Genomic DNA, 27,143 nt, shown 5'->3' on the forward strand with positions numbered 1-27,143 from the left:
CGAAGGCAGACACTTAACGACTGAGCCACCCAGGCGCCGCTATTCTGAGAAATCTCAAAACCTGCAGAAAAGTTACAAGTATTATCTATATTATATGCCTTTGACCTAGATTTTCCAGTTGTTGATACTTTGCCACATTGACTCTCTTTCTGTATTTCCTGAACAATTTGCGAGGTAATTGCAGATGTCTTGACATTTGCCCCTATATAGTTCAGCATGTATGTCCTTGAAACAAAGACATTTTCCCTGCAAACTATATAATATGATTATCAGAAAATTTAATATTGAGAGTCCATACTCAGTTTCACTAATAGATTTTGCTGCAACCCCAATCAAGGGCTGGACATCTTCTCTATTAGTGTTCTCTTATTAGGCCCCTCATTTCTAAACAGTGCCTCAGATGGTTTTTGGTTGTTTTTTTATTTACTCTTTCATGAGATAAACATTTGCAGAGTCCAGGCAGTTTTTTCACAGAATGACACTCAATATGGAAATTAATAGATTAAATTATTAGATTAAAATGTTGTTTTAGCTTTTTTTGGGGGGGGAGGGAGAAATACTACAGAAATGATACTGTTTAAAGCAGCACCTCTGATATGTCTGAATTATGTCTTCGTGTCATGTTTTTTTTTCTCTTTTTTAAAACTTTAAATGTGGGGGCACCTGGGTGCCTCAGTGGTTAAAGCCTCTGCCTTTGGCTCAGGTCATGATCTCAGGGTCCTGGGATCGAGCCCTGCATCGGGCTCCCTGCTTGGCAAGGATCCTGTTTCCCCACCGCCTGTCTCTCTGCCTACTTGTGATCTTTTTCTGTCAAATAAATAAATAAACTTTAAAAAAAAAAAAAACTTTAAATGTGGTAAAATACACGTGACAAAATTTGCCATCCAAACTATTTAAGAAGATTTATTTATTTATTTTAGAGCACAGTGGAAGGGGCTGGGAGAGGGAGAGAGAATCTCAAGCCAACTCCCCCTAAGCATGGACCTGGACATGGGGCTCAGTTTCAGGACCCTGAAATCACCACCTGAGCCAAAACCAAGAGTCGACAAGTAACTGACTGCACCAAGCAGGTGCCCCACCATCTTAACCATTTTTAAATGTACAGTTCAGTGGCGTTAAGTACGTTCATATCCTGCAGCCATCACCGCCATCCATTTCTGGAACTTTTTTCATTTTGCAGAACTGAACTTTGTATCCGTGAACAAGAGATTGCCCTCCCCCTCTCCCTCCAGCCCCCAGCAGCCGTCACTTTAGTTTCTGCTACTGTGCATTTGACTGTTCTTGGTACCTTGCATAAGGGAATCACATGGTGTTCTTTTGTGACTCTCTTTAATTTGGTGTAATGTTTCTAGACTTTATTCATGTCGCAGCACATGTGAGAACTTGCTTCCTTTTTAAGGCTGAATAATACTGTATGTACCTACCATATTTTGTTCATCTCTGGAAGGACACACCAGTCTTCTTGTTTCGTCAAGTTTAGACATTATGTACTGACTTCTTAAAACAGTATATGAGAGTTTGGTTCATTTTTAAATAATAAAAGCAGAGCATGCTCATTGTAGAATATTTCAGAGATAAGAAAAGCCGTGAAAAAACAATAGTGTAAAGCATCCGTGTTTAGAGGAAATCTGTCATGTTATTGTGTATTTTCAGTTTTTTTACATTTATTTTTAGGTAATTGAAGTTGTACTTCTTTTGTTGAACATTATATTCTGAAGTAATAACAATGTTTTGATCTAAAAAAAGTTTCATCTTTTAAAAAATGAGTGTGTAATAGGACATTTAAGTTGCTATACTTTAACTTGCCCCTTAGCCTTTGGGTTATTTTTTTTTTTAAAGATTTTATTTATTTATTTGAGAGAGAGACAGTGAGAGAGAACATGAGAGGTGAGAAGGTCAGAGGGAGAAGCAGACTCCCCACGGAGCTGGGAGCCCGATGCGGGACTCGATCCCGGGACTCCAGGACCGTGACCTGAGCTGAAGGCAGTTGCTCAACCAACTGAGCCCCCCAGGCGCCCACCTTTGGGTTATTTGAACATTTTTTATTCTGATTGTGTTTTGCTGAGCAAAATTGTCAGCATTCCGAACTATTTTCTTAGGTTCGACGAAATGGAATTACATGATCAGATGATACGAACATATGCATATTGGTGAATAGCTGCCTGGAAGAACTGCCCAGATTGTAACCCATCAGCAGGGTCAGAGTGACGTTGTGGCTGGGTCTTTGCTAGGATTAGTTAGTAAGGGAAGCATACTATCTTGCCTAGTCATTTGTATTTTTCCCTGTGAATTGTTGATTTATGTCTTCTGCCCATTTTCCTTTTATTTTTATAGCAAGTTATATGAAGTCTAAATATAAACACTTAACACTAAAAACTTGCATCAGTCATATTTGCAACGGGATTTGCAAATTCCCCCCTCCCCGCTTTTTTTGTGGGGAGTGTGGGGAGAATTATGTTAATGATGCTTTATCCTTGTTGTTTTACTCAGTCTTTCAGATTGAACTAAGAATTAAAATATTTTCCTAAATTCCATTAATATGATTTATTAGATAATTATTTCCCCATACCATTTGGGTGGTTCTGTTATACATAGGATGATTCTACATTTGTTTTGAGGCTATTTTGTTTATTTTTTACATCAGTATCATACTTTTGTTTAAGTAATTATGGCTTTATTATGTATTTAAAGATCTGATAAGGCAAATGTTTGTTCTGTTTCACCCTTCAGAATGGACTGACTTTTTACCTTTTCTTTGTTGGTCCATTTATTTTCACACTTAGATATTCATGGAGTGTTTTCCCAAGCACTGTGAAAGAAGTCATGGCTTTCAGGGAGCTTGTGCTCTGATAGAGGAAGATAAAATTTAGTAAGTCAGTAGAGCGTGATGAGCTTAGTAGAGGGAGGATAAGGTGCTAGAGGATCTGGAGAGGGGTTTCAGGAGGAAGTGACATCGACGCCAAAACCTTAAAGAGAATAGGGAAGAGTGTTTTGATCTGAAGGAATTGCATGTGTTAAGACCACTTAGAGTCAAGAGAACAACTGATGGAGTTAAGCAGGGTTGAGGTGTAGTGTGGGAGCTCCGGAGTAGTGCCGCGGGGTGATGCCGCAGGGTGATGCAGCGGGGTGATGCTGGACCTTTCAAGGTCTGTGGACCTCGTTGAGGGGTTTAGCTCTTAACATAAGGACAGTGGTAAACGTTTAGACGGAGACCACCTTAATCAGATTTGTGGTTTAGAAAGATCACTGTGGTCAGTTTGGAGACTAGATTGGAATGGAGCAGCACTTGAGGCAAGCTGCCCACTGGAAAGAGAACATTAGAGTAATTTTAGTGAGGGAGAGTGCAGCCTTGACCTGGTAGAATAGAGGCAGTGGAGATGGGATGGGGGATGTATTTGAGAGAGACTTAAAAGGCAGGATTGACAAAACTTGGCAAAATTGATATGGAGACTAAGGGAAGAGGAGTTAAGAAAGATGTCCAGGGTTTTGGTTTGGACACTTGGGTTGGATCATTTCTCCTAAACACAGGAGACGTGAAAGTTCAATTTTAGACAGGATGTAGTGGGACTGTCTAATGGGTTGTTGGATATGTGGGCCTGAAACTTTTGAGGAAAATCTACCACTCCACTTAACATGGATACTCATGTGGCCATGGGTATTCACTGAAACTGGAACTTACTCTTGCGGTGGCAAATCATAGGAACTTTGTAGTTTTGTGCTTCTACCCGGGAGCCTTATTAAGACGGACTAAGGAACTGTTTTTTTTTTTGGACTAAGTAACTTTTTAACATCTCTTCCAGTGTGATGATTCTGTCTTGATTCTATCTCTGGCTAGAAGAAGAGTTACATGGACATAACTATGAACAGTATAATATTATATGTCCATAAGAGTCTTTCCTTTTATAAACTCTTTCATGACGTGTGAAAGAGAGTGGGCTAGACTATTCAGTAGTTCCTTCGGGCCTATCTAAAATAGTGTAATTCTAAAAATCTAAAATTTGGTTTCAGATGCAGCCAGGATAACATGGCCCGGTTGTATGCAAAATTTTTACTTGTAGTCGGAAAACTTTTGGGACTTGATTTTTCAGTGGTGAATGTGGTTTTGACATATAGTGTTTTATATAACTGGAAGCCTAGGTTTTTAAGAACCCTAATTATCTTTTCAGTTGACTCTTTGGCCAGTATTTTCAGTGACTTTTGTAATTCGAACTCACGTTCCTTTAACTGTTCACGCTGGCCCTCATCTCTCATCCCCTTCCCAAAGATAACTTTGTGACCTGTTCTTTAAGTCCTTCCATGGTGCTCTCAGCAGTAATTCTTCCTATATGGCGAGATCTTCTTTCTCTTGAAGGTATCTGTCGAGTCAGGTATTTTTTCATGACTTTGGGGATTTATACTTCTGCAGCAGTTGGGTTGTTAAGAGTCTAATCAGAGCTGTAAAGACGTAAGAGCGCCAGAGTATGAATTAAATTTGGCATAGTTTGTCATGATAAATAATAGAGTCGTTGAAGGCCTTAGTTAGAGATTATTTTGACTTCTCAGTCATTGAATCTTTTATTCTGTAGAGAATGTTTTTTATAACGGAGTGAGTTTATTGGCCGAATTGAATAGGAGCTCATCTGGATATAGTGTATATTAAAGAATTTATTTCCAATTTGTGGTTTTCATCTCAGTTTTTGAAAAGGTTATTGTTCTATAGCACTATTCTAGAACTAGAAGTGGTTCATTTTCACTTGCTGCGATTGGTTATTATGTGAATAAAGCTTCTCGGAGGTGGTCTGGGCTGCTTACTATTCCTGGGATTGCTCCTGAGCTTGTGCTGACTTGAAGATACACTTAAAAAATATTGAGGGCATTTTACGAAAAGCAGCTCATGTTTGACTATTAAAGGAATTAGTTGTGAATATGAATATCTAAGCCAATTCATGATCGACTATATCCAAATGGTTAGGGGTGGAAAGAAAAAGTATTACTGGGTGGTACAGGGTTTTTTTTTCCTTTTTTTTTTCCTTCTTTAAATATGTGAAACCACCTAAGTGACTTAAACTCTGGGTAGAAGACAGCATTCCAGACATTGTAGCCACCGCATCTGCATCTTTCTACTGACCATGGTAAAGCACATTGTGAACATTACCACTTAAAACTAACTTTTCTTTTTAAGGGCTCCTGCAGTTGTGCCAGCTGACTCCAAGTCCACCCTGACCCCACAGCATAAAGCATGCTGTGATGTCACAGCTACCATAGAACTCCAGGGTAGTGTTGAGCTGGCCCATGGGGGCTCAGGTAAGTCCTGGCTTTTTTTTTACCATTTGGCATTCTTTTCAAAGTTAGTTACCATTATGATCTTATGTTATAAAAGAAAATAAGGCGAAACTTTGAAAACTGTGCCATATATGGGGGAAAAAATAAGTCTATTTTCTAAACATCTATGAGCCAGCTCCATATTCTAACCAACGGAGTTCCATAGTAGCTGTGAAGTCCCCAGTGAGTTGTGACCTGTGGCTTCAAAATATGTTAAATTGTATTCCTGGCCCAGCTTCTAGAACAATATGAGTTGTTTTTTTTTAAACTTTATATTTTGCAAGATGTAGTAACTTTCATTTACCCTTAGGTATTAATGGGTTTAGAAGTGTGTTATGCACCGCTGCCTACTTGGTTGTGTGTTTGTTTCATTCAGTCAGTTTCGAATGTATGATGAGACTGTAGGTTAGTTTTATAAAGTCAATCTTCTCAGAGTGCCTTCAGCTGTCCTTTTAATTTGCCTTCATAGCACGGAAGAAGAAGGGACAGAACGTGTAATAGACATTTGTTAAATTTTCAGAAAACATATTAAGAGAAAGATCCTTCAGTTACTCTCTTGGAGGTAGTGCAAGAGGTCAGTAACTAGGAGGCATGTATACAGCACCTCTTCCCTTGGAACGGTTCTGCTTTTTCTTGGTCATTATTGCAGAAAGTGAGATTTTACCCCTGCGTTTATTTTGCTGTCTTTTCCTCCCTACCAACTCTTCTCCCCTCTTCCTTCTTTCCTTTATCCCCTGATATAAGAGGTAAAAATATTATGTGAATATCTCCAAAAAGACATTTTTGTAAGTTGCTTTGCGTATAATCTTAAACTTTGTCCCCTCAGTAGAAAATGTTTAGTAGCTAAAACTTTATCTTACCTGAGTATGGGCCACATCCTTTTATTTTATTTATTTATTTTAAAGATTTTATTTATTTATTTGACAGACAGAGATCACAAGTAGGCAGAGGCAGGCAGAGAGAGAGAGAGAAGCAGGCTTCCTGCGGGGCTCGATCCCAGGACCCCGAGATCATGACCCGAGCCGAAGGCAGCAGCCCAAACCACTGAGCCACCCAGGCGCCCCGGCCACATCCTTTTAAATATGCTGTTTACAGTGAAGGCCCATCTGTTAAGAAACTGTGGAAACTTTAATCAATAGCTGTCTTTGAACAAGGTGTCATAAAGACAGACTGAATGTTTGGACCATTCAGTGACAGTCTCATGAAACTTGTAATAATGTACTTTGTAGCTGAAAACTCACTGGTAACTAAAACTAAGTTCTTAATTATAGTTAATGAAAAGAATGGAATCCTATATTCCCAAAACGTTAGATGATGAAATCTTTTTCTCTAAAATACTACTTTGTGCCTATATTTATGTTTGTGTTTTTCATGTTCTAGAAGATTTGGAGGATTTTATGCTATAAAGAATAGAGCACAGACTCTCTAGTCCGTTCATCTCATTTTCTGCTTCCTGGTTTTGCTCCATGCCGGAGAGCCGCGGCAGAGCCTCTCTGGAGTTCAGTGCAGAGTTTGCGGTTGGAGGAAGTAATTGTTTTGTGGTGGTGGTGTTTTTTTTTTTTTTTTTTTTTTATTTGGATGAATAGAAATCCTGTTTTTGTGTATATGTATCCTCTTTATTGAGGTAGAATTCATATACTGTGCTGGTTACCATTTGAAGTTCTATTTATATATATTTTTTAAATGCTCAATTTGAAGGCAGCTGGGTGACATTGTAAATCATAATTCCAAAGCACAGTTTGTCATCTTCCCTGTGCTGTTTGGTCTGTACTCCCCCCCCCCCCCCCCATTATGTTAGTTAGTTTCTAATGACAGAAATCCCTCACAAACATGACAGAGGAAATGAATTCCTAAGCAATAATTTCTAAGATGAGATTCTTCCCAACATCAGCTGTATGGTGAGTTAGCTAAAAATAGTGAAGACTGATTTTAGAAGTTGGTTGGCAGTCATCTTTGTCTTTGGGAAACAAAAGAAGGTGTGTGCATGCATGTGGGTGCTCATGCCCATATAGGTACACAGATGTATCCATGTTCTGTGCAGTGGTTCTTGTGTGTGTTCTCAGGTAAATTGATTAGTCATTTTGGCCCTTAGGTGGCTTTTCTTATGTCATAAAGAAATTTTATAAATATATGTTTTATAAATAATAAACTGTAAAAGGTGCAGTGATACTGAAGGCACCCAGAAATAGTGACAGCTTTGATAAGACTGATATGAAAAGTAGTTGCTTCTGTATGGAAATACATACACATGGAAGGAAACAGTGGGGCATATTTGGTTCTAAAGAGAAGAACTGCATTAGATTATTCATAAAATTATGAGCTCTCTTTGGTTATTCTCATCTGTTCATTAAAACAAGCAGAAATTTTAGAGTTCTTTGTGTACTTGACTCTAACCATAGATTGTTTTTATTTCAAGTAGGACTTTCTGTGTCTATTCCTGTGTGTGTGTGTGTTTTATTATTTTTATTAACATATATTGTATTATTTGCCCCAGGGGTACAGGTCTGTGAATCATCAGGCTTACACATCTCGGAGCACTCACCATAGCACATACCCTCCCCAATGTCCATAACCCAACCCTACCCGCCTCCTCCCAGCAACTCTCAGTTTGTTTCGAGAAATTAAGAGTCTCTTATGGTTTATCTCCCTCCCGATCCCATCTTGCATCTTGTTTAATTTTTTCCTTCCCTACCCCACAAGCCTCCCACTCTGCCTCTGAAATTCCTTATATCAGGGAGATCGTATGAGAATTGTCTTTCTCTGATTGACTGACTTCGCTCAGCACAGCATGGAGGTTCCTCTGTTTCTATTCTTTTTTTTTTTTTTTAAGATTTTATTTATTTATCAGAGAGAGAGAGCGTGGGAGAGAGAGCGAGCACAGGCAGACAGAATGGCAGGCAGAGGCAGAGGGAGAAGCAGGCTCCCCGCCGAGCAAGGAGCCCGATGTGGGACTCGATCCCAGGATGCTGGGATCATGACCTGAGCCAAAGGCAGCTGCTCAACCAACTGAGCCACCTCTGTTTCTATTCTTAAGGCTTGCCCTTTGGAGAAGATTCCTGCCAGTCGTATCACATTTTAGCCCTGATGACTTATTCAGGGCACTGGGCCTCCTAAGATTGTTTTAAAGCCGTTTTGTATATTGGGAATGGGAGTGACAGTTGTACTTAGGCATTTATATTGAAGAAGTATTAACCTATGTGGCCATGAAAAGAAAAGTTCCTGTAAGAAGTTGTTCTCATTTGATATCATGGATTTCTTCACCTGAAAAAGGTCTGTGTCGGCGGCAGGGTATCCTTTCTTGGGGAGTGGGTCTAGATTTGCAGAAAGCATCTTCGACTACAGAGTCTGAAAACTTTGAAGCTGGCCTTTTATAGCCGGTAAATGTGATGAGAAAGGACTGTTTGGAGGATAGGAATCCTGTTGTTCCTATTTGTGTTTCTCACATTGCCTAGCATAGACAGTGCTTTGCAGATCATGGGCATTTAGGAATATGGGAATTATTTTAAAGTTTTGTTATTTTTAATAACTGGGAGGAATTGTTGCATTGTACAATCTGTTAGACTCCAAGGAATAGCTCTTATTTCTTTGATTTCTAATTTAAGATGGCATTAAGAAGTGAATTTTTAAAAAATACAGTAAGAATATTTTTAGCTGGTATCAGCATTTTACCCAACAAATTTTTCTTGATAGAAGTTAGGACACTTAAAATTAAAATTATATGGTCCTGGGGCACCTGGGTGGCTCAGTGGGTTAAGCCTCTGCCTTCCACTCAGGTCATGATCTCAGGGTCCTGGGATGGAGCCTCCAATCAGGCTCTCTGCTCAGCAGGAAGCCTGCTTCCCCCTCTCTCTCTGTCTGCCTCTCTGCCTCTTGTGATCTCTCTCTCTCTCTCTGTCAATAAATAGACAAAATCTTAAAAAAAAAATTATATGGTCCTTCAGTCTTGGGGTGTGTGTGTGTGTGTTTGTGCAAAACACTATTTGTGGTTAAATTTGAAGCTTACCTACACCATTGTACTTTGCCAAGGGTATTTATTCATAGGTGTGTACTGTACTGCTCAGTAAATAGGAGTACTGTCTTCACCTAATACTAATTTGTGTTAAGTTTAGTAACATGGTTTAGTGGGAACAAAAAGTTCTTTATGGATTTGGAAAAAGTGATACTTGTTTTGTCTCTCTACCCCCAGCTAGTTTGTAATGTTTTATTTTAGCATATTTTTTCTTCTAACTCACCTGGTTCAAGTATTTACTATAGTAATACTTAATGAGTATAAGGAAGATTCAGCTTTGAGAGGTTCTGAAATCAAAATCTTACTAACTTTAACTTATATTGAAAAAAAATTTTTTTTTTTAAAGATTTTATTTATTTATTTGACAGGCAGAGATCACAAGTAGGCAGAGAGGCAGGCAGAGAGAGAGGAGGAAGCAGGCCTCCCGCCGAGCAGAGAGCCCAATGCGGGGCTCGATCCCAGGACCCTGGGATTGTGACCTGATCCGAAGGCAGAGGCTTTAACCCAATGAGCCACCCAGGCACTCCTGAAAATGGTTTTAATTGCTCTGAATTATTTCATAGCTAAACAGTAGTATGGAAGGCTCAGCATTTGTTTTGATTCAGCTTAAAAAATGCAGGTTTAAAAGGCAAGAGAGCCCAAAGCCGACAGGAAGCACATCCCTGTCTCCTTGGTTTCTGTAGTCAGGACCAGAGTAGAGGTTTAGTGTCTTCTGTAAAGGTTTTTTTTTTTTTAAAGATTTTATTTATTTATTTGACAGAGAAGTCACAAGTAGGCAGAGAAGCAGACAGATGGGGTGGGGGAAGCAGGCTCCCTGCTGAGCGGAGAGCCCAATGTGGGGCTTAATCCCAGGATCCTGAGATCATGACCTGAGTGGAATGCAGAGGCTTAACTCACTGAGCCACCCAGGTGCCCCTAAAATTTGGTTTCTCATATCAGGATTGCTGATCTTTGGTCCAGTTGATAAAATCTAACGATTCCTCTCAGCCTCGAGCATGGAGCCAGTGCTGATGTGAAGGTAAGTACCTAAATAGGTAGTTCTAGTTCTAGAAAGAAATTAAAGGGAGAGGAATACACTAGTTTTCCTTAATATTCTTTAGGACACTTAAATGTTGTCCTGGGATCCAGAAATCCTGGAGAAACACTTAAAAGGGTTTAGAGTGAATGTAACAGATTTATGCTTTTTGAAGAAAAATAGAAATAAACTTTTTTCTATCTTGCTCCTTGTTCTAGGGGTTGTAGAAGGTGATTTAGCTGCTATAGAAGCATACAAGTCATCAGGAGGAGACATTGCCCGTCAGCTCACTGCAGACGAAGTGCGTTTGCTAAACCGTCCTTCTGCTTTTGATGTTGGCTATACTCTTGTACATCTGGCTATACGTTTTCAGAGGCAGGATATGCTAGCAATACTGCTAACAGAGGTCAGTATGACATTTTGGTTAAACATTTTATATGAAGGAAATGTGTTCATTAATTTTCGTTTTTGATGTAATGTTTTCCTAAACTGTTCTTAAATGTTTCAGATTTCTTTTACTCCCTTTATAAACTCATGCTAAACTTGTCAGATCAGTTGTGGATTCAGATTTTCTCAGTAAATTGCTTCTGTAGTACGCATACGCATATTGCATATTCAAATTTGCCAATATTGGGAACCATTATATAGAAAGCACTGGGAGGGATTAAGGAATATGAAGGTTACCTGAAAACATGATTGAAATGGCTAGCCGTAGTTCAGTTGGATAAGAATCCAGTGACCCCAGAGGCACCAAAAAGGGAAACGGAAGGGCTTAGGGGATAGTAATGGTGAAAACAAGGGGCAGGTTTACTGTAATAGAAAAAGGGACTGTTTGAAAAGCAGCAATGTGATTAAAAAAGGACCAGAGTTCTGGAGCCAGGGGATGGAACAATTAGAGGTAGTTTCTGTAGGACTTGAGGTCTGGCTCTATTTGCGTTGTTGTATTGGCAGAGCAAGTGTGTAGAGCTGTAGTTGATGGTGGTGGCAGGAGACAGGATAGAGAGGGCAGCTGTGAATCAAGGCTCAAGTCCTTTGGGGGATTCCTGGACCCCTCTCAGCCTGGTGGAGGGCTGTGAGAAAGTTCGGGACTGTTACAAGTCACTACCTCCTAAGAGCATCTGGGGACTAACAGTGAGAGGGCAATAGAACCCCATGGTACTTAATATTTACTGCCTAAACAGGTCACCTTCATTTAGCACCTCCATTTAGACAACGAACAGTTTCTGAGTGTAGGGAATTGAGGAGCTCCTCTGCTGAGCAGTTTTGGCACAAGGTCTCATGAGCTTACAGCCACATTGTCTGAGCTGCAGGTGTCAGAAGGCTTGACAGGTGGGAGGATCTGGATCCAGGGATACTTGCATGACTGGTGGCGGGAAGCTTCAAATCCTGGTCACATGGGCCCCTCCAGAGGGCAGGTTTCACCAGAAGTGATCTGACGGACAGAAGGCATAGGAAAGTCATCCAGATGGAAGCTTCAGGGTCTTCTAGACGGAACCAAACTTAGGAAGTAACATCCCATCATTTCCCCCATATTCTCTGGAACACCTAGACCAACTGTGGGAGAGATGGGAGTGGGGTAGATTTCCAGGGTAAGAACAAAATTGGTTGTGGAATGTCATCTCAGTAGAGATGTGTGCTCCAGAGGACAGAACTGAAGGGGCCAGTAGGGAGATTGGACTAAGGGATGTGCTGGCAGAGGGAGCCCAGGTACTTTTGGGATGAGACCAGAAGAACATTTATATTATGGGATTTGTGTCTGGGGCTGCGGTTTTAATTGGATTTTATTATTATTATTATTATTATTTTAAAGGTTTTAGTCATTTATTTGACAGACAGAGATCACAAGTAGGCAGAGGGGCAGGCAGAGAGAGGCGCGGGGGAAGCAGGCTCCCTGCTGAGCAGAGATTCCGATGCAGGGGCTCTATCCCAGGACCCCGGGATCATGACCCAAGCCAGAGACAGAAGCTTAACCCACTGAGCCACCCAGGTGCCCCTTAATTGGATTTTAGATTGTGGACTCTGTTGGTAATGTGGCGGAACCTATGGACTCCTTTTCATAATACTATTTTTTAAATGCCTAAGATAAAAGTAAGATTGCAGAAATCAGTTATATTGAAATGATAGTTTTTAGAATATTAGATTTGTGATATATAAGAGAATGCATTTTAAATATAGACAGGAGGCTAGTGAAAATGAAGTATTTAAATTAAAAAAAAAGATTTTATTTATTCGTTTGAGACAGATACTGAGAGAGAGAGAGACTGAGAGAGAATGAACTTGGGCGCAGGGGGAGAGGGAGAGGGAGAAGCGGACTCGCTTCTGTGCCAGGAGCCCCACCCCACCCCATCCCAAGGGCCCAGAGATCACGACCTGAGCTGAAGGCAGATGCTTAACCATCTGAGCCACCCAGGCGCCCCGGAAGGATTTAAATCTAATGAAAATTCCCATTCAGATTCACAGGTCCTTCCCAAGTTCATGTGCCCTACGGTAAGAATTAGTAACCTAAGGAGATGGTTGAGAGTCATAAGGTTGAAGAGGCTAGATATGAAGGATAGGGAACGGTGTCCAGGTTTGGTGGCTGCAGTCTCTAGTGACAGCAGAAAGCAGAGCTGACTCATCCGGGGTTCACACCAGACTCATTTCTTCTCCAGCAGATGCTCACCTTTGATTTCAAAATTCTTCATATGCAGATATCTTAAACTCCATGAAAGGAATACAGCTTAAATGTAAAATATCTTTGCGTCATTTGTTGCTGTCCATCATTAAAGAGAAAAGGAAAGTTCTAGCCATGCTCTTACTTAGAAGTTCTCTGTCTTAGTGCTCACTAGCACGGCACTGCTCCCATTTCATTCCTGTCCGGCCGGCTGTACTTCGAAGGTTTGTTGTCTGTTCTACACTTGGAGAGAAGCCGATTACTTCTTTAAATATTCAGAGTTATAACCAATGGGGAGGGATTTGAGGTCAGTGGAAAACTAACCCTTTAAAAATACCATGCTTTCTTTATTCTACGTCAGGGTACTTGAGGTATTCTTAACCCAGCAGAAGAGTGTTTGTACTTTTCATCTTTCTCCATGAGCTGAAATTTCCTGTGTGTAGTTTTTTTTTGTTTGTTTTTTAAAGAATGCTTTTATTGTGGGCATGATGCTTAGTCTCAGGTGGTTTTCTGTCCTCCCTCCCTGTCCTAGGATGAACCTTTGCGAACACTACCATTTTACATCATGTTTTAATCTAATTCTTTATATATTTCCTTGGGATAAATTCCTAAGAAGTGAATTTCCTGAGTCAGAAGGTAAAGCATTTTTTGGCTATTTTCCTGCAAAGTTGTACCGAAACATATTTCCACTGTTGAGGAGTTAATCCCTTATCTGTTTTAAAATTAAACACCACCCTGAGTTACTGGGAAGGTTTGGTAATTTCTCTTAAATACTGTTGTTTTCTGCTTTTGTTAATGATAAATGAGATGCAGAGGAAAGTTTCTTTTGTATTTAAGGTGTCTCAACAAGCAGCAAAATGTATTCCAGCAATGGTGTGTCCTGAACTGACAGAGCAGATCCGGCGAGAGATAGCTGCCTCTCTTCATCAGAGAAAGGGGGATTTTGCTTGCTATTTTCTAACTGACCTTGTAACATTTACGTTGCCAGCAGGTAACTCCAAATTTCAATGTGAAAAGAAATTTTCACTCTATTATGATTCCTTTTTTTTTTTTAAATGTGTGAGTGAAATTGTTTCTGTTAGAAAGCAGGTAACTTAAGCTACTATATGTGCATTTTAAATTATTTGACTACCCAGAAGTGACCAGTACAAGGGCTTCTTGTAAATTTATGCTTTGGATCTGGTAGGAAGATAGCAGCTGATATAACTGATTTCTGTGTGGGCCTTAGATATTTTAAAAAATCTGTTTTACGCGTTTATTTTTCCCTTCAGGTTTAGTTTATGATATCAGTGTACTCTTTTTTCCTTTTTCATACCTATTTTAAAATTATGTGGGTATTGGTTATTGATATTAACAGATAGGATTAGAACTCTGGCTTTTGATGGGTGGAGTCATTATTTGAATCAAAGATACTGGCATTCTTTTGCAGTGTCAGTATGTTCTTCACTCATTATATATACCAGAAGTTTCTAAAATAAAGCTTCCAACTTGGTTCTGAGTGTCTTGAGCTTTTATATTGACATGAACAAGGACGTTTACAAACGGTGGGAGATAATAACTAAGCTTTTTTCTTTCTTTCAAAGATTTTATTTATTTCTTTGACAGAGAGAAATCACAAGTAGGCAGAGAGAGAGAGAGAGAGAGAGGGGAGGAAGCTGGCTCCCTGTGGAGCAGAGAGCTGGATGCGGGGCTCGATCCCAGGACCCTGGGATCATGACCTGAGCTGAAGGCAGAGGCTTTTAACCCACTCAGCCACCCAGGCACCCCAATTTTTTTCCTTTTTTTTAAAGATCTAATTTGGGGCTCCTGGGTGGCTCAGTGGTTAAGCCGCTGCCTTTGGCTCATACATTGTGAAAGGGTTTCCTCCATCTAGTTAATTAACACACCCATTGTCTTACATATTTGGTTTATTTATCTGTTTTGGTGAGAACATAAAAGTTTCACTCTGCTAGCAAATTTATCCATGGTTTTGATGTTAGGTGTTCAGCTTTATTCATTTTATAGCTTAGGTGTTTTGGTACCCTTTTATCAATCTCTCTTTTCTTCACTACCTCCCACCCCCCATGCAACCTCTTTTCTACCCTGTTTTTATGAGGGTTTTTTGTGTGTATGGTTTTGTTTGTTTTTGTTTTTTTTTTTTTAAAGAGCCCTTATGGAAGTGTTACCATGCAGTATTTAATTTGTTTTTCTCTGGCTAATTCCACTTAGCCTAATGCCCTCAGTGTTCACCCGGGTTGTTGCAAATGGCAGGATTTCTTTCTTTCACCTGGCTGAGTAACACTCCATTTTACAGCCTCCCCCAGCTTTTCTTTTCTTTTTTAAATTTATTATTATTTTTTTATAAACATATCATATATTTTTATCCCCAGGGGTACAGGTCTGTGAATCACCAGGTTTACACACTTCACAGCACTCACCAAAACACATACCCTCCCCAATGTCCATAACCCCACCACCCTCTCCCAACCCCCTCCCCCCAGCAACCCTCAGTTGTGACATGAGGAAGTGGAGCCTCACCCATCTTAGATCATCCATTGTCTAGATCTGGGCTGTTGTGAGTAATGCTGCAACACACATAGGAGTTTAGTACCTCTTCATTATCCTGTTTTCATTTCCTTTGGAGGTATGCGCAGATGTGGGATTGCTGGATCGTGAAACTTCTGACATTTTGAGGAACTTCCATATTGTTTTCCATGGTGGCTGCACCAGCTTACATTCCACTACCTGTGCACAAGGGATCCCTTTCCCCACATCCTTGCCAACAGTATTATCTCTTATCTTTTTGATAATAGTTACATGTAATTATCGGTCCAAATACTCTTTTTATTGTTTTTAGTTACCAGTTTTGCTAGTGAAGTATAGAAAGGAAATCTTTCATGTTCCATTCATGCACACACATTATACGTGCATATTGTTTTTTTTTTTTTTTTTTTTTTACAAAAAGCCACTTGACAGTCTTCACTGCAAGGAAGGACTTTTTAAAAAAAAATTTTTTTTATTTATTTGAGAGAGCACATAAGTAGTGGGCAGTGGAAGGGGGTAGAATCTCAAGCAGACTCTGTGCCCAGCACCCAGTGTGAGGCTTGATCTCACAACCCTGGAATCATGACCTGAGCTGAAGCCAAGAGTTGGACTGAACCACCTAGCTGTCCCAGCAAGAGAACTATTTTAGAGGAAGTCACTATTAGATCCTTATATCAAATTTGTTAAGTTATGAGACATAAGAAAATCTTCTAAGTCTGTTTTTTTCTTTGTAGATATTGAAGACTTGCCTTCAACAGTCCAGGAAAAACTATTTGATGAGGTGCTTGATAGAGATGTTCAAAAAGGTAAGTGTGGAATTAATGTGATTTAGTTCAATATCCATACACTCTTTGCTTTTTAAGGCTTAGAGCAGTTCAGTGTATGGTTGACTTGTTTTATTTTTACTTTAATTGAAAATGTAAAGTCCTTAGGAGCAGTGTCACATAGTGCTGTTAAAAATGCTCATTCTGTTCATTATATCTTGATAAAACTGGAATAAAATTTTAAGAATGCTCATTCATGGCTCTTAATTGTGGTGGAATAAGGGTATAAAAGTTTTTAAGCCTTGGTTTTTTACTACCTGTTCTAGAATGTGTCTATTTCTGTGTTAAGCATTCTCAGCAAATAGTAAAGAACTTAAAAGTTGAGAAAATTGGGGCACCTGGGTGGCTCAGGAGGTTAAAGCCTCTGCCTTCGGCTCAGGTCATGATCCCAGGGTCCTGGCATCGAGCCCCAGAGAGACTGGGCTCTCTGCTCGGTGGGGAGCCTGCTCCCCACCCCGCCCCCGCTTCCCCCTCTGTCTGCTGTGGTTTCTCTCTCTGTGTCAAATAACTAAAGTCTTTAAAAAAAAAAAAAGTTGAGAAAATTATTCTAGGGCCACAGATGTTTCATCTACTTGGAAGGTTTGTATTCCACTTGATCAGATTTATTTAGTTGTTTAATAGTAAATGAACATCAGCTTAACATCTAGAGAATGGGTTCTTTCTTCCAGTGAATAGTCCTAAATTGCATGAAAATGAACATGTTACTTAAATTCCTTATATAGAGTTAGAAGAAGAATCCCCAATTATAAACTGGTCTTTGGAGTTGGCTACGCGCTTGGACAGTCGGCTGTACGCACTTTGGAACCGGACTGCAGGAGACTGCTTGCTTGATTCCGTGCTCCAGGCTACCTGGGGCATTTACGACAAGGACTCGGTGCTTCGGAAAGCCCTGCATGACAGCCTGCATGACTGTTCACATTGGTGAGCGGCTGTCCTTCCCTGTGGAAAACCACGTGCTCTTGCTGCATCATTTCCCTAGTGTTGGGATACTTTGTGTGTGTGTGTGTGTGTTGGGATACTTTTTGCCTCTTATGTTTTCTGTGGAAGCTGGAGGGAAAACTTTGGTGTTTTGCACATTAAGACGCTTTAAACATTTTGATAGATTTTGCTAAGCTTTTAAGTAGAAACATTTTAAGTTAAATAGGTCTTTGCTCATATTTTTAAGTATTATGAATTCATGTTTATGTTGAAATTTAAGATTGTTAGCATTGTATTACGAGATTTCTTTTCTTCCTGAGGCACATAATCTTCAGACCACATTTTACCTTGCAAATTTTGAAATCCACAGTAAAGTTAAAAAAATATATATGGGGGCGCCTGGGTGGCTCAGTGAGTTGGGCCGCTGCCTTCGGCTCAGGTCATGATCCCAGGGTCCTGGGATCGAGCCCCGCATCAGGCTCTCTGCTCGGCAGGGAGCCTGCTTCCTCCCCTCTCTCTGCCTGCCTCTCTGCCTGCTTGTCATCTCTCTCCGTCAAATAAATAAATAAAAAATCTTAAAAAAAAAAAAAGATTTACATTAAAAAAATATATATGTATCTGTGCAACGGACCCCAATATTTCCTGCCTAGTTGTTAATCTGTACCTCCACATATGCTTCATCTCTACATATGTAAACACCTCCCTTTGCCATTTGGTTTAAGTCCCCATGATGCTTTTCCCCTGACAGTATCTCTCTATATCATTGAAGAACAAGGATAGTCTCTTACCTAAGCGAGTCCTTATTACCACATCTGAGAAAATCAGCAAGAACTGTTATCCAGGATACACATCTTTTAGTTATCTCAGAAATGTCCTTTGTGTAGACCGTTTTCCCTGCTATTTGAAAGTAGAGCATTCCTGGGAATCCTTTTGTTAGCTGAAATGGAGTAAAGCAGAGTGCGGTTACCATCTTGTAGAAGTGACAGTCCTCATCGGGTTTCTTTTTGGCTAGCAAAAACAGGTGCCAAGATAGGTCTTTAGTAAAGGTGAAGGGGTACGAAGCAATCTTTCAGATAGCGGGGGATCCTGTGTGTGTGTGTGTGTATATATATGTATATTTTTTACCCAGCATCCAACCAAGTATATGACTGGTCTTGACTTACAGTGTTTTCTTGGTTCTGTATATACATTATCTCTGTTATCATAAATGAGAAAAATTGAGGCTGAAAGAAGCTGAGTTAATTAAAATGTGTTTTCTTCCTTTTACACTTAATTGAATGCTTACGCAATAATGATAATGGCCTTACTCCAAAAAACACTGTGCCCTTAGTGCCTCTGTGTAATTTTTCAGCACTTGTGAATTTTTTGGTCCGTATTGAGGGGTTATGTGAAGTCCATTAGAACTTAAACTCCATGAGAATAGAGATTTTGTTGTGTTTCATTGTGGAAGATCTGGTGCTTCCAATAGCCTGACCCAGAGTAAGTACATACTAAGTATCAGTGAGTGTAAATGGAAGCAGTAGCCTCTCTTTTTTGAGAGCTAAAGTATAGATCAAAGCATAATGTAAGGCAGGAAGAATTTGAGGTCACCTTAAAAACATTAAAAAGCTCTCTGGCTGGCAAGCCATGATGGTGACATGATTGGATGTATCATGCACACAGGCATACCTCGGAGATAGTGTGGGTTCCGTTTCAGACCACTGCAGTAAAGTGATATTGTAGTAAAGTGAAACGAAGGAAACTTTGGCTTCCCAGTGCGTATGAAAGTGTAGTCTGTAGTCAAGTGTGCAACATGAAGTCTTAATAAACTATACATGCCTTAATTTTAAAAATAGTTGATTGGTAGGAGACCCTAGCCATCATCTGAGCTTTCAGTGAGTCGTAATCTTTTTGCTGGTGGAGGGTCTTGCCTCAACATTGATGACTGCTGGCGGATCAGGGGATTGTGGCCGTTTCTTAAAATAAGATGACAGCAAAGTTTGCTGCATCAGTTGACTCTTCACAGATGATTTCTCTGTAGCATGTGATGTATGTGTTTGATGGCATTTTACCCAGTCAGAATTCCTTTCAGCATCGGAGTCCGTCCTCTGAAATCCTGCTGCTCCTGCACCAGTCAAGTTTATGTGACCGTCTCAAGCCTTTGCTGGCATTTCACCAGCCTCACAGCATCTTCACCAGGATTAGAGTCCGTTGCAAAAAATCACTCTCTGCTCGTCCATCCCAAGCAAGTCCTCATCTGTTCAAGTTCTGTCGTGAGATCACAGCGCTTCAATCCCATCTCGACGCGCTGCTTCTCATTCTGGCTCTGTTGTTATTCCCACCATAGCTGTGGTGACTTCTTCACTCAGGTCTTGAACCCCTCCAAGTCATCTGTGAGGGTTAGAATCTGCTTTTTCCAGACGCCTGTAGATATTATTTTGACTTCTTTCCATGAATCATAAATGTTCTTAGTTGCATCCAGAATGGTGAATCCTTTCCAGAAGGTTTTCTGTTTCTTTGCCCAGATCCCTCTGTGGAATCCGTGTGTGTGGCAGCTAGCTGTGGGCTTACTTGGAATAATGACCTGAAGGGTGAAATTACTCCTTGATCATGGGCTGCAGAGTGAGTGTTGTGTTAGCAGGCATGAAAACATTCTGGCTGTCTGTCTCCATCTTGGGTGATCAGGTGAACTATCAGTGCTGTCTGTCATATGTCTGTCTGTCATTATGTCTTATGACTGTCAGTCATAATTTGAAAGTTTTTTTATTTACCTGAGGGGTAAGCATTAGGCATTTAAAATCTTTAGCAAATTACATATATATAAATATATAAAATATTTAGCAAATTACACTCAAAGTGGATGTGCTGTCATCCAGGCTTTGTTGTTCTTCTATAGAGGAGAGTGCATTTAGCATTTTTAAGGGTCCTTTTGGAATGGTCAGTGAGCACTGGCTTCAGCTTAAATTGTCCAGCTGCATGAGCTCCTTAATAAGGGAGTCAGATTGTCCTTTGAAGCCTGCACTGACTTCTCTCTGGCTGTGGACAGTCCCAGATGGCATCATCTTCCAGTAGAAGACACTTTCACCTACGTTGAAAATTTGTTGTTCAGTGTAGCTCTCTGCATTCGTGATCTTCAGCGAGATCTGGAAAACCTGCTGCAGCTCTTGTATCACTTGCTGATGGACCTTGCACTTTGATGTCTGGAGACTGACTGCATCTTTCCTTAAACCTTACAAGCCAACCTCTGCTAGTTTCAGATTTCTCTTTGATAGTTTCCTCATTTCTCTGAGCTGTCACAGAATTGAGAATTAGGGCCTTGCTGTGGAAGTGGTTTTGATCCTCTACTTGTGAACACATGGGCTATTTCTAGTCCATTGTTTATACAGTGACAAAACAGTAATGTGAAAATTGTAGTGTCTTTGATTGTATCCAGTATTTCGGGTGATTTTGAATGTTTTGGGGTTTTGTTGTTGTTGGTTTTTTTGGTTTGTTTGTTTTTGTTTTTGAACTTGTCAACCAATAGTAGACATTTGAAATTGATTGTTCTCATCATTAGTGTTTTGGTTGAAAACTTGGGTGGTGAATGAAATTGTGTGTGAGATTGTGTTAAATGATGTCTGCTAGCAGAAGGTAGGTATTTTTAATGTGAAAGTTTTAGTGCAGACTGGGTAAAATTAATACAGTTGCTGATCTCTTTACTCGAATTGCTTACCGACCACAGTAAATAAATGATAGCAGCGTTTATCGAAGGCTTATGTTTTACTGTCTTACTTTTTCAGGTTTTACACACGTTGGAAAGATTGGGAATCATGGTATTCTCAGAGCTTTGGTTTACATTTTTCCTTGAGAGAGGAACAGTGGCAAGAAGACTGGGCATTTATACTCTCTCTTGCTAGTCAGGTAAGAATGCTTTGAGACATGTTGCCTCTGTGAGAATAGTAGGCTACGTGCTCTGAACCCCTGGATTTACATGCGTGAACTATGTTGGAGGCATTGGGGTGTACATGAAAGAGTGCTTGATTCGGCATCAGGTGACTTTGGTTCTGGCCATGACTGCTGTCTGTCGACTATATGACCAGAGGCAAATCTGCACCACAGGACAGAGCAGTAACATGTTTCTTACATTAAGTGATTAGAAATTGTCAGAATGAAAGTTGCACTGTGATGATTCCAAGCGCTTTTATATACTTTTTTCAGATTGTTCTTCATTTATATTGTCCTCTTAGCAAAGTGGCTTTATGCCTGTTTATCTATCTACTGGTTAGCTCCTATTCTGTGTCCTAGAGGGCACTGAACCGAGATTGCTGAGGTGGTGGTGGGCACTGATGCTTTGCTTTTGGGCCCGGAGGGTGAAGTGGTGATGAGTGTGAGGCTCTCTGTCCATGTAATGTGTGCCAAGGGCAAGGTGCCATGGCCGGCAGGTGGAAGGATTTCTTTAAAATTTACCTGGGAATGAACTTTTAGAAAAATGAATCGTGTAAGGGTTGTTCCTTTTAGACTCTAGCTTTCATACTAGTTTTATTCCGTGAAGCATGGTCAGTATACTGGGCTGTAACGTTCAAATATACACACAGCAAACCATCCCTGTTCTTTGCGGAAAGCACCATTATTTACTCAAAGTGAAGTACCTTCTGTCACAGTGACTATTTTACACCTGTGACATGTACGTCCTAAAAATGGGTTGTCACAATCATTATAGAGGGGTGATAGACCCGTTCAGTATTCTTGATGTTTATGTTTGTAAGAAATAACAGCTCCTCTTTTTACTAGGGTCTTGATCTAACAGGTGACTTAACAAGGAGTCCAATGAATGACTCCAGTGTCCCTTGCTATCTGAATCTCTTGTTCCTGGGATCACTGTTTAACCAAATCCATTGGGTTCTTGAGATTGGATAGCGAACGATCTTGTCTGCATAGAACTTGCAGATTTCTTTTATTATTTCATTGGATGTTGCTGTTTGAAGAATCGTACTCTTCTTTAGCTTGACAGTAATTACTACTAATAAAAGCATTGGTCTAGTGTACTGAAGGGGGGAACAGCATTGTGTTTTGCACAGTTGTTTTCCAGGGCAGAAATAAATGTTTTAAAGTGAAATTGCTTTCTGTATTTCATTCCATACAGCCTGGAGCGAGTTTGGAACAGACACACATTTTTGTACTTGCACATATTCTTCGACGACCAATCATAGTTTATGGAGTAAAATATTATAAAAGTTTCCGGGGAGAAACTTTAGGATATACTCGGTTTCAAGGTAAGCCATGTTCAAGGGTATTTTTAATTTTTTTAGATTTTATTTATTTGTCATAGAGAGAGAGAGATTGAGAGTGAGCACAGGCAGACAGAGAGGCAGGCAGAGGCAGAGGGAGAAGCAGGCTCCCTGCTGAGCAAGGAGCCCGATGCGGGACTCGATCCCAGGACGCTGGGATCATCACCTGAGCCAAAGACAGCTGCTTAACCCACTGAGCCACCCAGGTGTCCCATGTTCAAGGGTATTTTTGAAGTCTCTTGTCACTCCCCATGCGGCCTGCAGCTAGATCCTCATGACCCCGTGGGTTTTCTCTCCTCCCTCCAGGTGTTTATTTGCCTTTGTTGTGGGAACAGAGTTTTTGTTGGAAAAGTCCCATCGCTCTAGGCTATACAAGGGGCCACTTCTCTGCTTTGGTTGCCATGGAGAATGACGGATACGGCAACCGAGGTGCCGGTGCTAACCTGAACACCGATGACGACGTCACCGTCACGTTTCTGCCTCTGGTGGACAGCGAGAGGAAGTTACTCCACGTGCACTTTCTTTCTGCCCAGGAGGTAAGAGGCGGGCGCTCCTGTGAACCTCCTGAAATAGTCCTGCTGCCTGGACCTGGACCTGGCCGCCGCCGTGTCCTTGCTGTCACTGTGGCCTTCTCCGCACAGCCAGCCCCACTGCTGTGTCTGGCGCCGGCACTCGGCTTGTCCTGTGGACACGGTCCTTCAGACCGTGGCACGTCCCTTTTCCCGAGTTGCTGTGTAGGTCGTGGGGTGCACATGCCGCAGGGACTGTAAGAGGACAGCCCCTGCCCCGAGGCAGGGAGGGGTGCTGAGGAGAAGACTGGAAAGATGGGGCTTGGGGGGCAGGGGACTCGTGATGGCTGTCGGGCCGTGATGGGAGGCGTCTGAGGCAGTGACTCCTGAAATGAGCTCTGCGGGAGGAGAGAGTCTAGCAGCCCGTGGGGGAAGAGAGCTGGGGGGAGAGGGTACTGCACGATCTCCCTGTGGTTTGTGGGGAAACGGGGTTGAGGGGCTCCGCGGTGGCAGAGGGCTTGCCAGCAGCCTTTGAAAGCTTGTTTTAGACGTTGGGCAAGCTGGGAAGCCTGTGGCCAGTTTGTTCAGTAGAGGAGCACTGGCTGCTTGTTGTGGAGACTCCAGACAAGATGCCTGGAGCAGTGGTGGGGGCAGGGGCGAGGGAGGTGTAGACCAGGCAGGGGGCAGTGAGGCTGTGGAGAAAGAACACTCTTCGAAAACCCATATTCTTAAAAAATTACTGGGCTTTTATTTAATATACTAGAAATCATAAAACTTCTACCATCAAGACATGAATTAGTAGAACATAATTTTTATAACTTCATTCTGTAAATAGTTTACTGAATAAACTTACCTTGTCATGTGTTTGAAGCTGAGACTTTTTTCTAGCCTTTTCTTGGCCAAGATCAGTTTATTAGGTAACACTTGGTTTTTCCTGTTCTTTCAAACAAATTAACCCATTAGTAGGTGGTTTCCTCCCCCCATGAGATTTTCCTTTGAATTTTCCCATAGACATTTTTCTATTTAACCATAGGAGACTGGGTTTTATCATAAAATTGATGAGAGGCTGAAACTATGTGAAAAGTTTGTTGCTTGGACCTTTTCATTAGTAATCCTGTCAGCTGTGTTCTCATCAAACTCCCAGCAGGTCTCTGATCTGTGGTATTCTTTCCCCTTTTCTTTGCATTCCTCTAAAAGCTAGGTAACGAGGAGCAGCAAGAGAAACTGCTCCGGGAGTGGCTGGACTGCTGTGTGACCGAAGGGGGTGTGCTGGTAGCCATGCAGAAGAGTTCTCGGCGGCGGAACCACCCCTTAGTCACGCAGATGGTGGAGAAATGGCTTGACCGCTACCGACAGATCCGGCCTTGTACGTCCCTGTCAGATGGAGAGGAAGATGAAGATGATGAAGATGAATGAAAAAAAAAAAAAAATCAAAGAGCAAAAGACCAGGGTATCAGCTCTGTGGTGACCCCAAAGCTGGTGTGGTGCACGCTCCAAGCAGAGCGCAAGGCATGGAAGGAACCAGATCTGGCAGGATCTGCCCAGAAGGGCTTTTCTAATCCACACCCATGGAGATGACGCATCTGCTGTGTGAGGAGACAGAACTTTGTTTGGACTACAGTTTGTTTAAAAAAAAAAAAAAAAAAAAAAAAGGAAAAAGAAACCCTCCCCCCCTTAATTTTATTAAGACAGAACTTTTTTCCTTTCAAATTGTAAATCTGTCTATAAATGTAACGCATGTGGTTGTGTAAGAAGTTGTGTAATAGGACAGGTTGTACCAGCATCTTCGTATTACTGAGAAGTTTTTTCCCTGCACGGGCACCTCCGAAAGCACATGGCAGATGACTCTTTGTTCCTTTGAGATACTCTTTTTGAAGTAGAACCTGGCTTTCTACTTCCATCTTAAGAGATCCACTTTACGTTGAGTCTCATTAGAGCTCATTAAAGATTTGGAGACTTTTTGTACAAATTATCCACAGCCAAATATAAAAATAAAAATAAGCTTTTATTTTAATTTAGTTCCTGTTGTGCCCAATAAAACGAAGTCAAATCTTCAAGGAACAAACTGCAAGGAGAGTAGGATTGTGTGAGCGGACTTCACACACACGTCATTCCCTTGTTTCAGAAAGGGTTTTGGTTTCTATCATTTCGTCTTTTTTTTTAAGCTTCTGTACACCCCTTTTCAGTATTTAGGTATTTATTTGTTTGGAAGAGTGCCCTCAAAATGAGGGTAGTTCTCCCAGAGTCTGGGTGGCAGTCTCTCGGGGAGTCGTCACTCCCTGGATCCAAGTTAGGGAAGGGCCTGGGGGAATGGGCCCGCTTGTCACTAGATGAACTGCGGGAGATTTGCGCACTTGATTCGGTTGACAATGTTCTTCTCCCAAATGGCCGTGCAGAGGCTCTTTGGATTCTTGCTTTATCATCAGCTCTGCTTTAAGCAAATCGTGTTAGAAAGGCATGCCTTTGCTCGGGCTAAGTGGGAACAGTTAAGCATAGAATAAAGATTGAAAAATGCAGTAAGGTGGAAATGCATTGTAAAATGAATTTCTCAGAGTAGTCTGAGAATTTTTGCATGTTGGTTAATTGTGGCCATTCTTATTTAAAAGTTTAAACTATAATCTTAGATAGAAATCTTTTTATAAAAAGTATTATTTGACCACTTCAGGTATATGTTCAGTACTGGGTAAAAATTTCAGACCTATCTCAGGAACACACAAAAGACTTAGTGTCCTGATAAGCACTTTGTAGATTCTTGATGTGGCAAGGAGTTTGGAAAGCAGCCCCGTGCGCACACACATGCATGCAGTTTCTTCCCTTTGATGAAAAGGCTGTGAAAAACCTTTAAATATTTGCTTCTTGTTTTCTTCTAAGTTCTGTTTAGGTGGTGTTTTAAATGTGCGCAACCTCTGACTCGATGCTGGAAAACTAAAGAGAGAAAAGCACCCATGAGATGTCCTGTCTTTAGTTCCTGCTCCCCTCTCTGAGCAGTGCAGAGGGAGTCCAAGATGAAAGGATCACTTGTGCTGTGCGCTAAAACTTGCAGGAAACTTCTCTTGATTCCATAGAAATGAGTTTTGGTGTAATAATGGTAAATGTTACTGTTCTAAGTGGCTAGGTTTCCCTACAAATTGACTCTGGTTGGCTTTTGTTTTGGTCAGTAATTAAGTTTTTAGAAGGCTATCGTTCTGACTAAGCATAGCATCTCTATAAATTTTTCTCCATACATTGGAAGAATTTTTTAGTGGGCACAGATCCTATTGTAGTTGCTGTTAAGCAAAACTACCCTCCCAATTGAAGAAGCCAAAGAGACGTTTGAGAGAAGCATCTAGTCACTATGGTCTACACCGCAGTCAATGCTGTCCAGAAAGCACAGTAGTTAGCCTGTGTGTGGTGGTCTGCCGAGTGGGGTTTCCCCCAGGTGCCTCTTTATTTATTTATTTATGATCAGTGAACCTGACCACACCTAGTTTAAGGGGTACAGCATTCTTCCCTGTGGGAAAGGTAGAGCATTGCATTTCCTAGGCTCCAGACAGGGATGGGGCTCTAAATGGTTTTCATAGCAGATTGGCTGCTAATGGCCAAAATGTTGGTGAATCAATGCTATGTTAAGCTCTTGAACTATTAAACAGCCATATTTGTTGTCCCGAGATAGAGTACACAGTCCTTTTCTCCAAGATGAGGTCTTGGTTGACTCTGGACAGTAATACCTTACCTGTATGGATTTAACTTTATGGTTCTTTTTTAGGGAGAATACAGTGTGGTGTTTTCTGTTCTAATTAAACAAAACCTAGGTGTACCATGGATTTGAACTGGCTTTTTTGTTTTTGATTCTAGGCTCACCGTGTTTCAGACTTCATCCGTGTTATGGGAACACTGCTTTCTTTAGGCAGTTGGGGAATCTCCTTTTTGTGCATTTGCTGTCATGCCCTCATTGAGAACATCCTGGTTACAAGTGACAAGGATGTTCAGCTCCTGTTCCGTTAACTGGAGTGATGGGTCAATCAGTAACCATGTGCTCTGTCTCTATCCACAGGAGGTTGTTTTACTGTAATTTTTCTGGGAGGGTTGGGATAGGACCACCACCTTCAAATGAGTGAGGAGGTCGATGTTTGAGGACCGACCCCATCACAGCCCTCCCCTCTCCT

At 41.1% G+C, this 27,143-nt stretch overlaps 1 protein-coding gene across 2 annotated transcripts in view; it reads left to right on the plus strand.

Annotated features, from left to right (window-relative positions):
• The window catches only part of ZRANB1 (zinc finger RANBP2-type containing 1), a 57,819-nt gene extending 31,025 nt beyond the window's left edge, over nucleotides 1–26,794 (plus strand). For both annotated transcript variants that reach the window (XM_059398778.1, XM_059398779.1), the window contains 8 exons: nucleotides 10,544–10,731; nucleotides 13,816–13,969; nucleotides 16,236–16,307; nucleotides 17,048–17,246; nucleotides 21,002–21,122; nucleotides 22,345–22,474; nucleotides 22,796–23,025; nucleotides 24,196–26,794. In XM_059398778.1, the coding sequence (XP_059254761.1) occupies nucleotides 10,544–10,731; nucleotides 13,816–13,969; nucleotides 16,236–16,307; nucleotides 17,048–17,246; nucleotides 21,002–21,122; nucleotides 22,345–22,474; nucleotides 22,796–23,025; nucleotides 24,196–24,414 (1,313 nt within the window). In that variant the 3' untranslated portion in view covers nucleotides 24,415–26,794. The remainder of the gene's footprint in view (nucleotides 1–10,543; nucleotides 10,732–13,815; nucleotides 13,970–16,235; nucleotides 16,308–17,047; nucleotides 17,247–21,001; nucleotides 21,123–22,344; nucleotides 22,475–22,795; nucleotides 23,026–24,195) is intronic.
• Nucleotides 26,795–27,143: the final 349 nt, after the last annotated feature.

The sequence above is a fragment of the Mustela nigripes genome, chromosome 4 (genome assembly GCF_022355385.1).
Source record: "Mustela nigripes isolate SB6536 chromosome 4, MUSNIG.SB6536, whole genome shotgun sequence".
In the NCBI taxonomy this organism is placed as follows: domain Eukaryota; kingdom Metazoa; phylum Chordata; class Mammalia; order Carnivora; family Mustelidae; genus Mustela; species Mustela nigripes.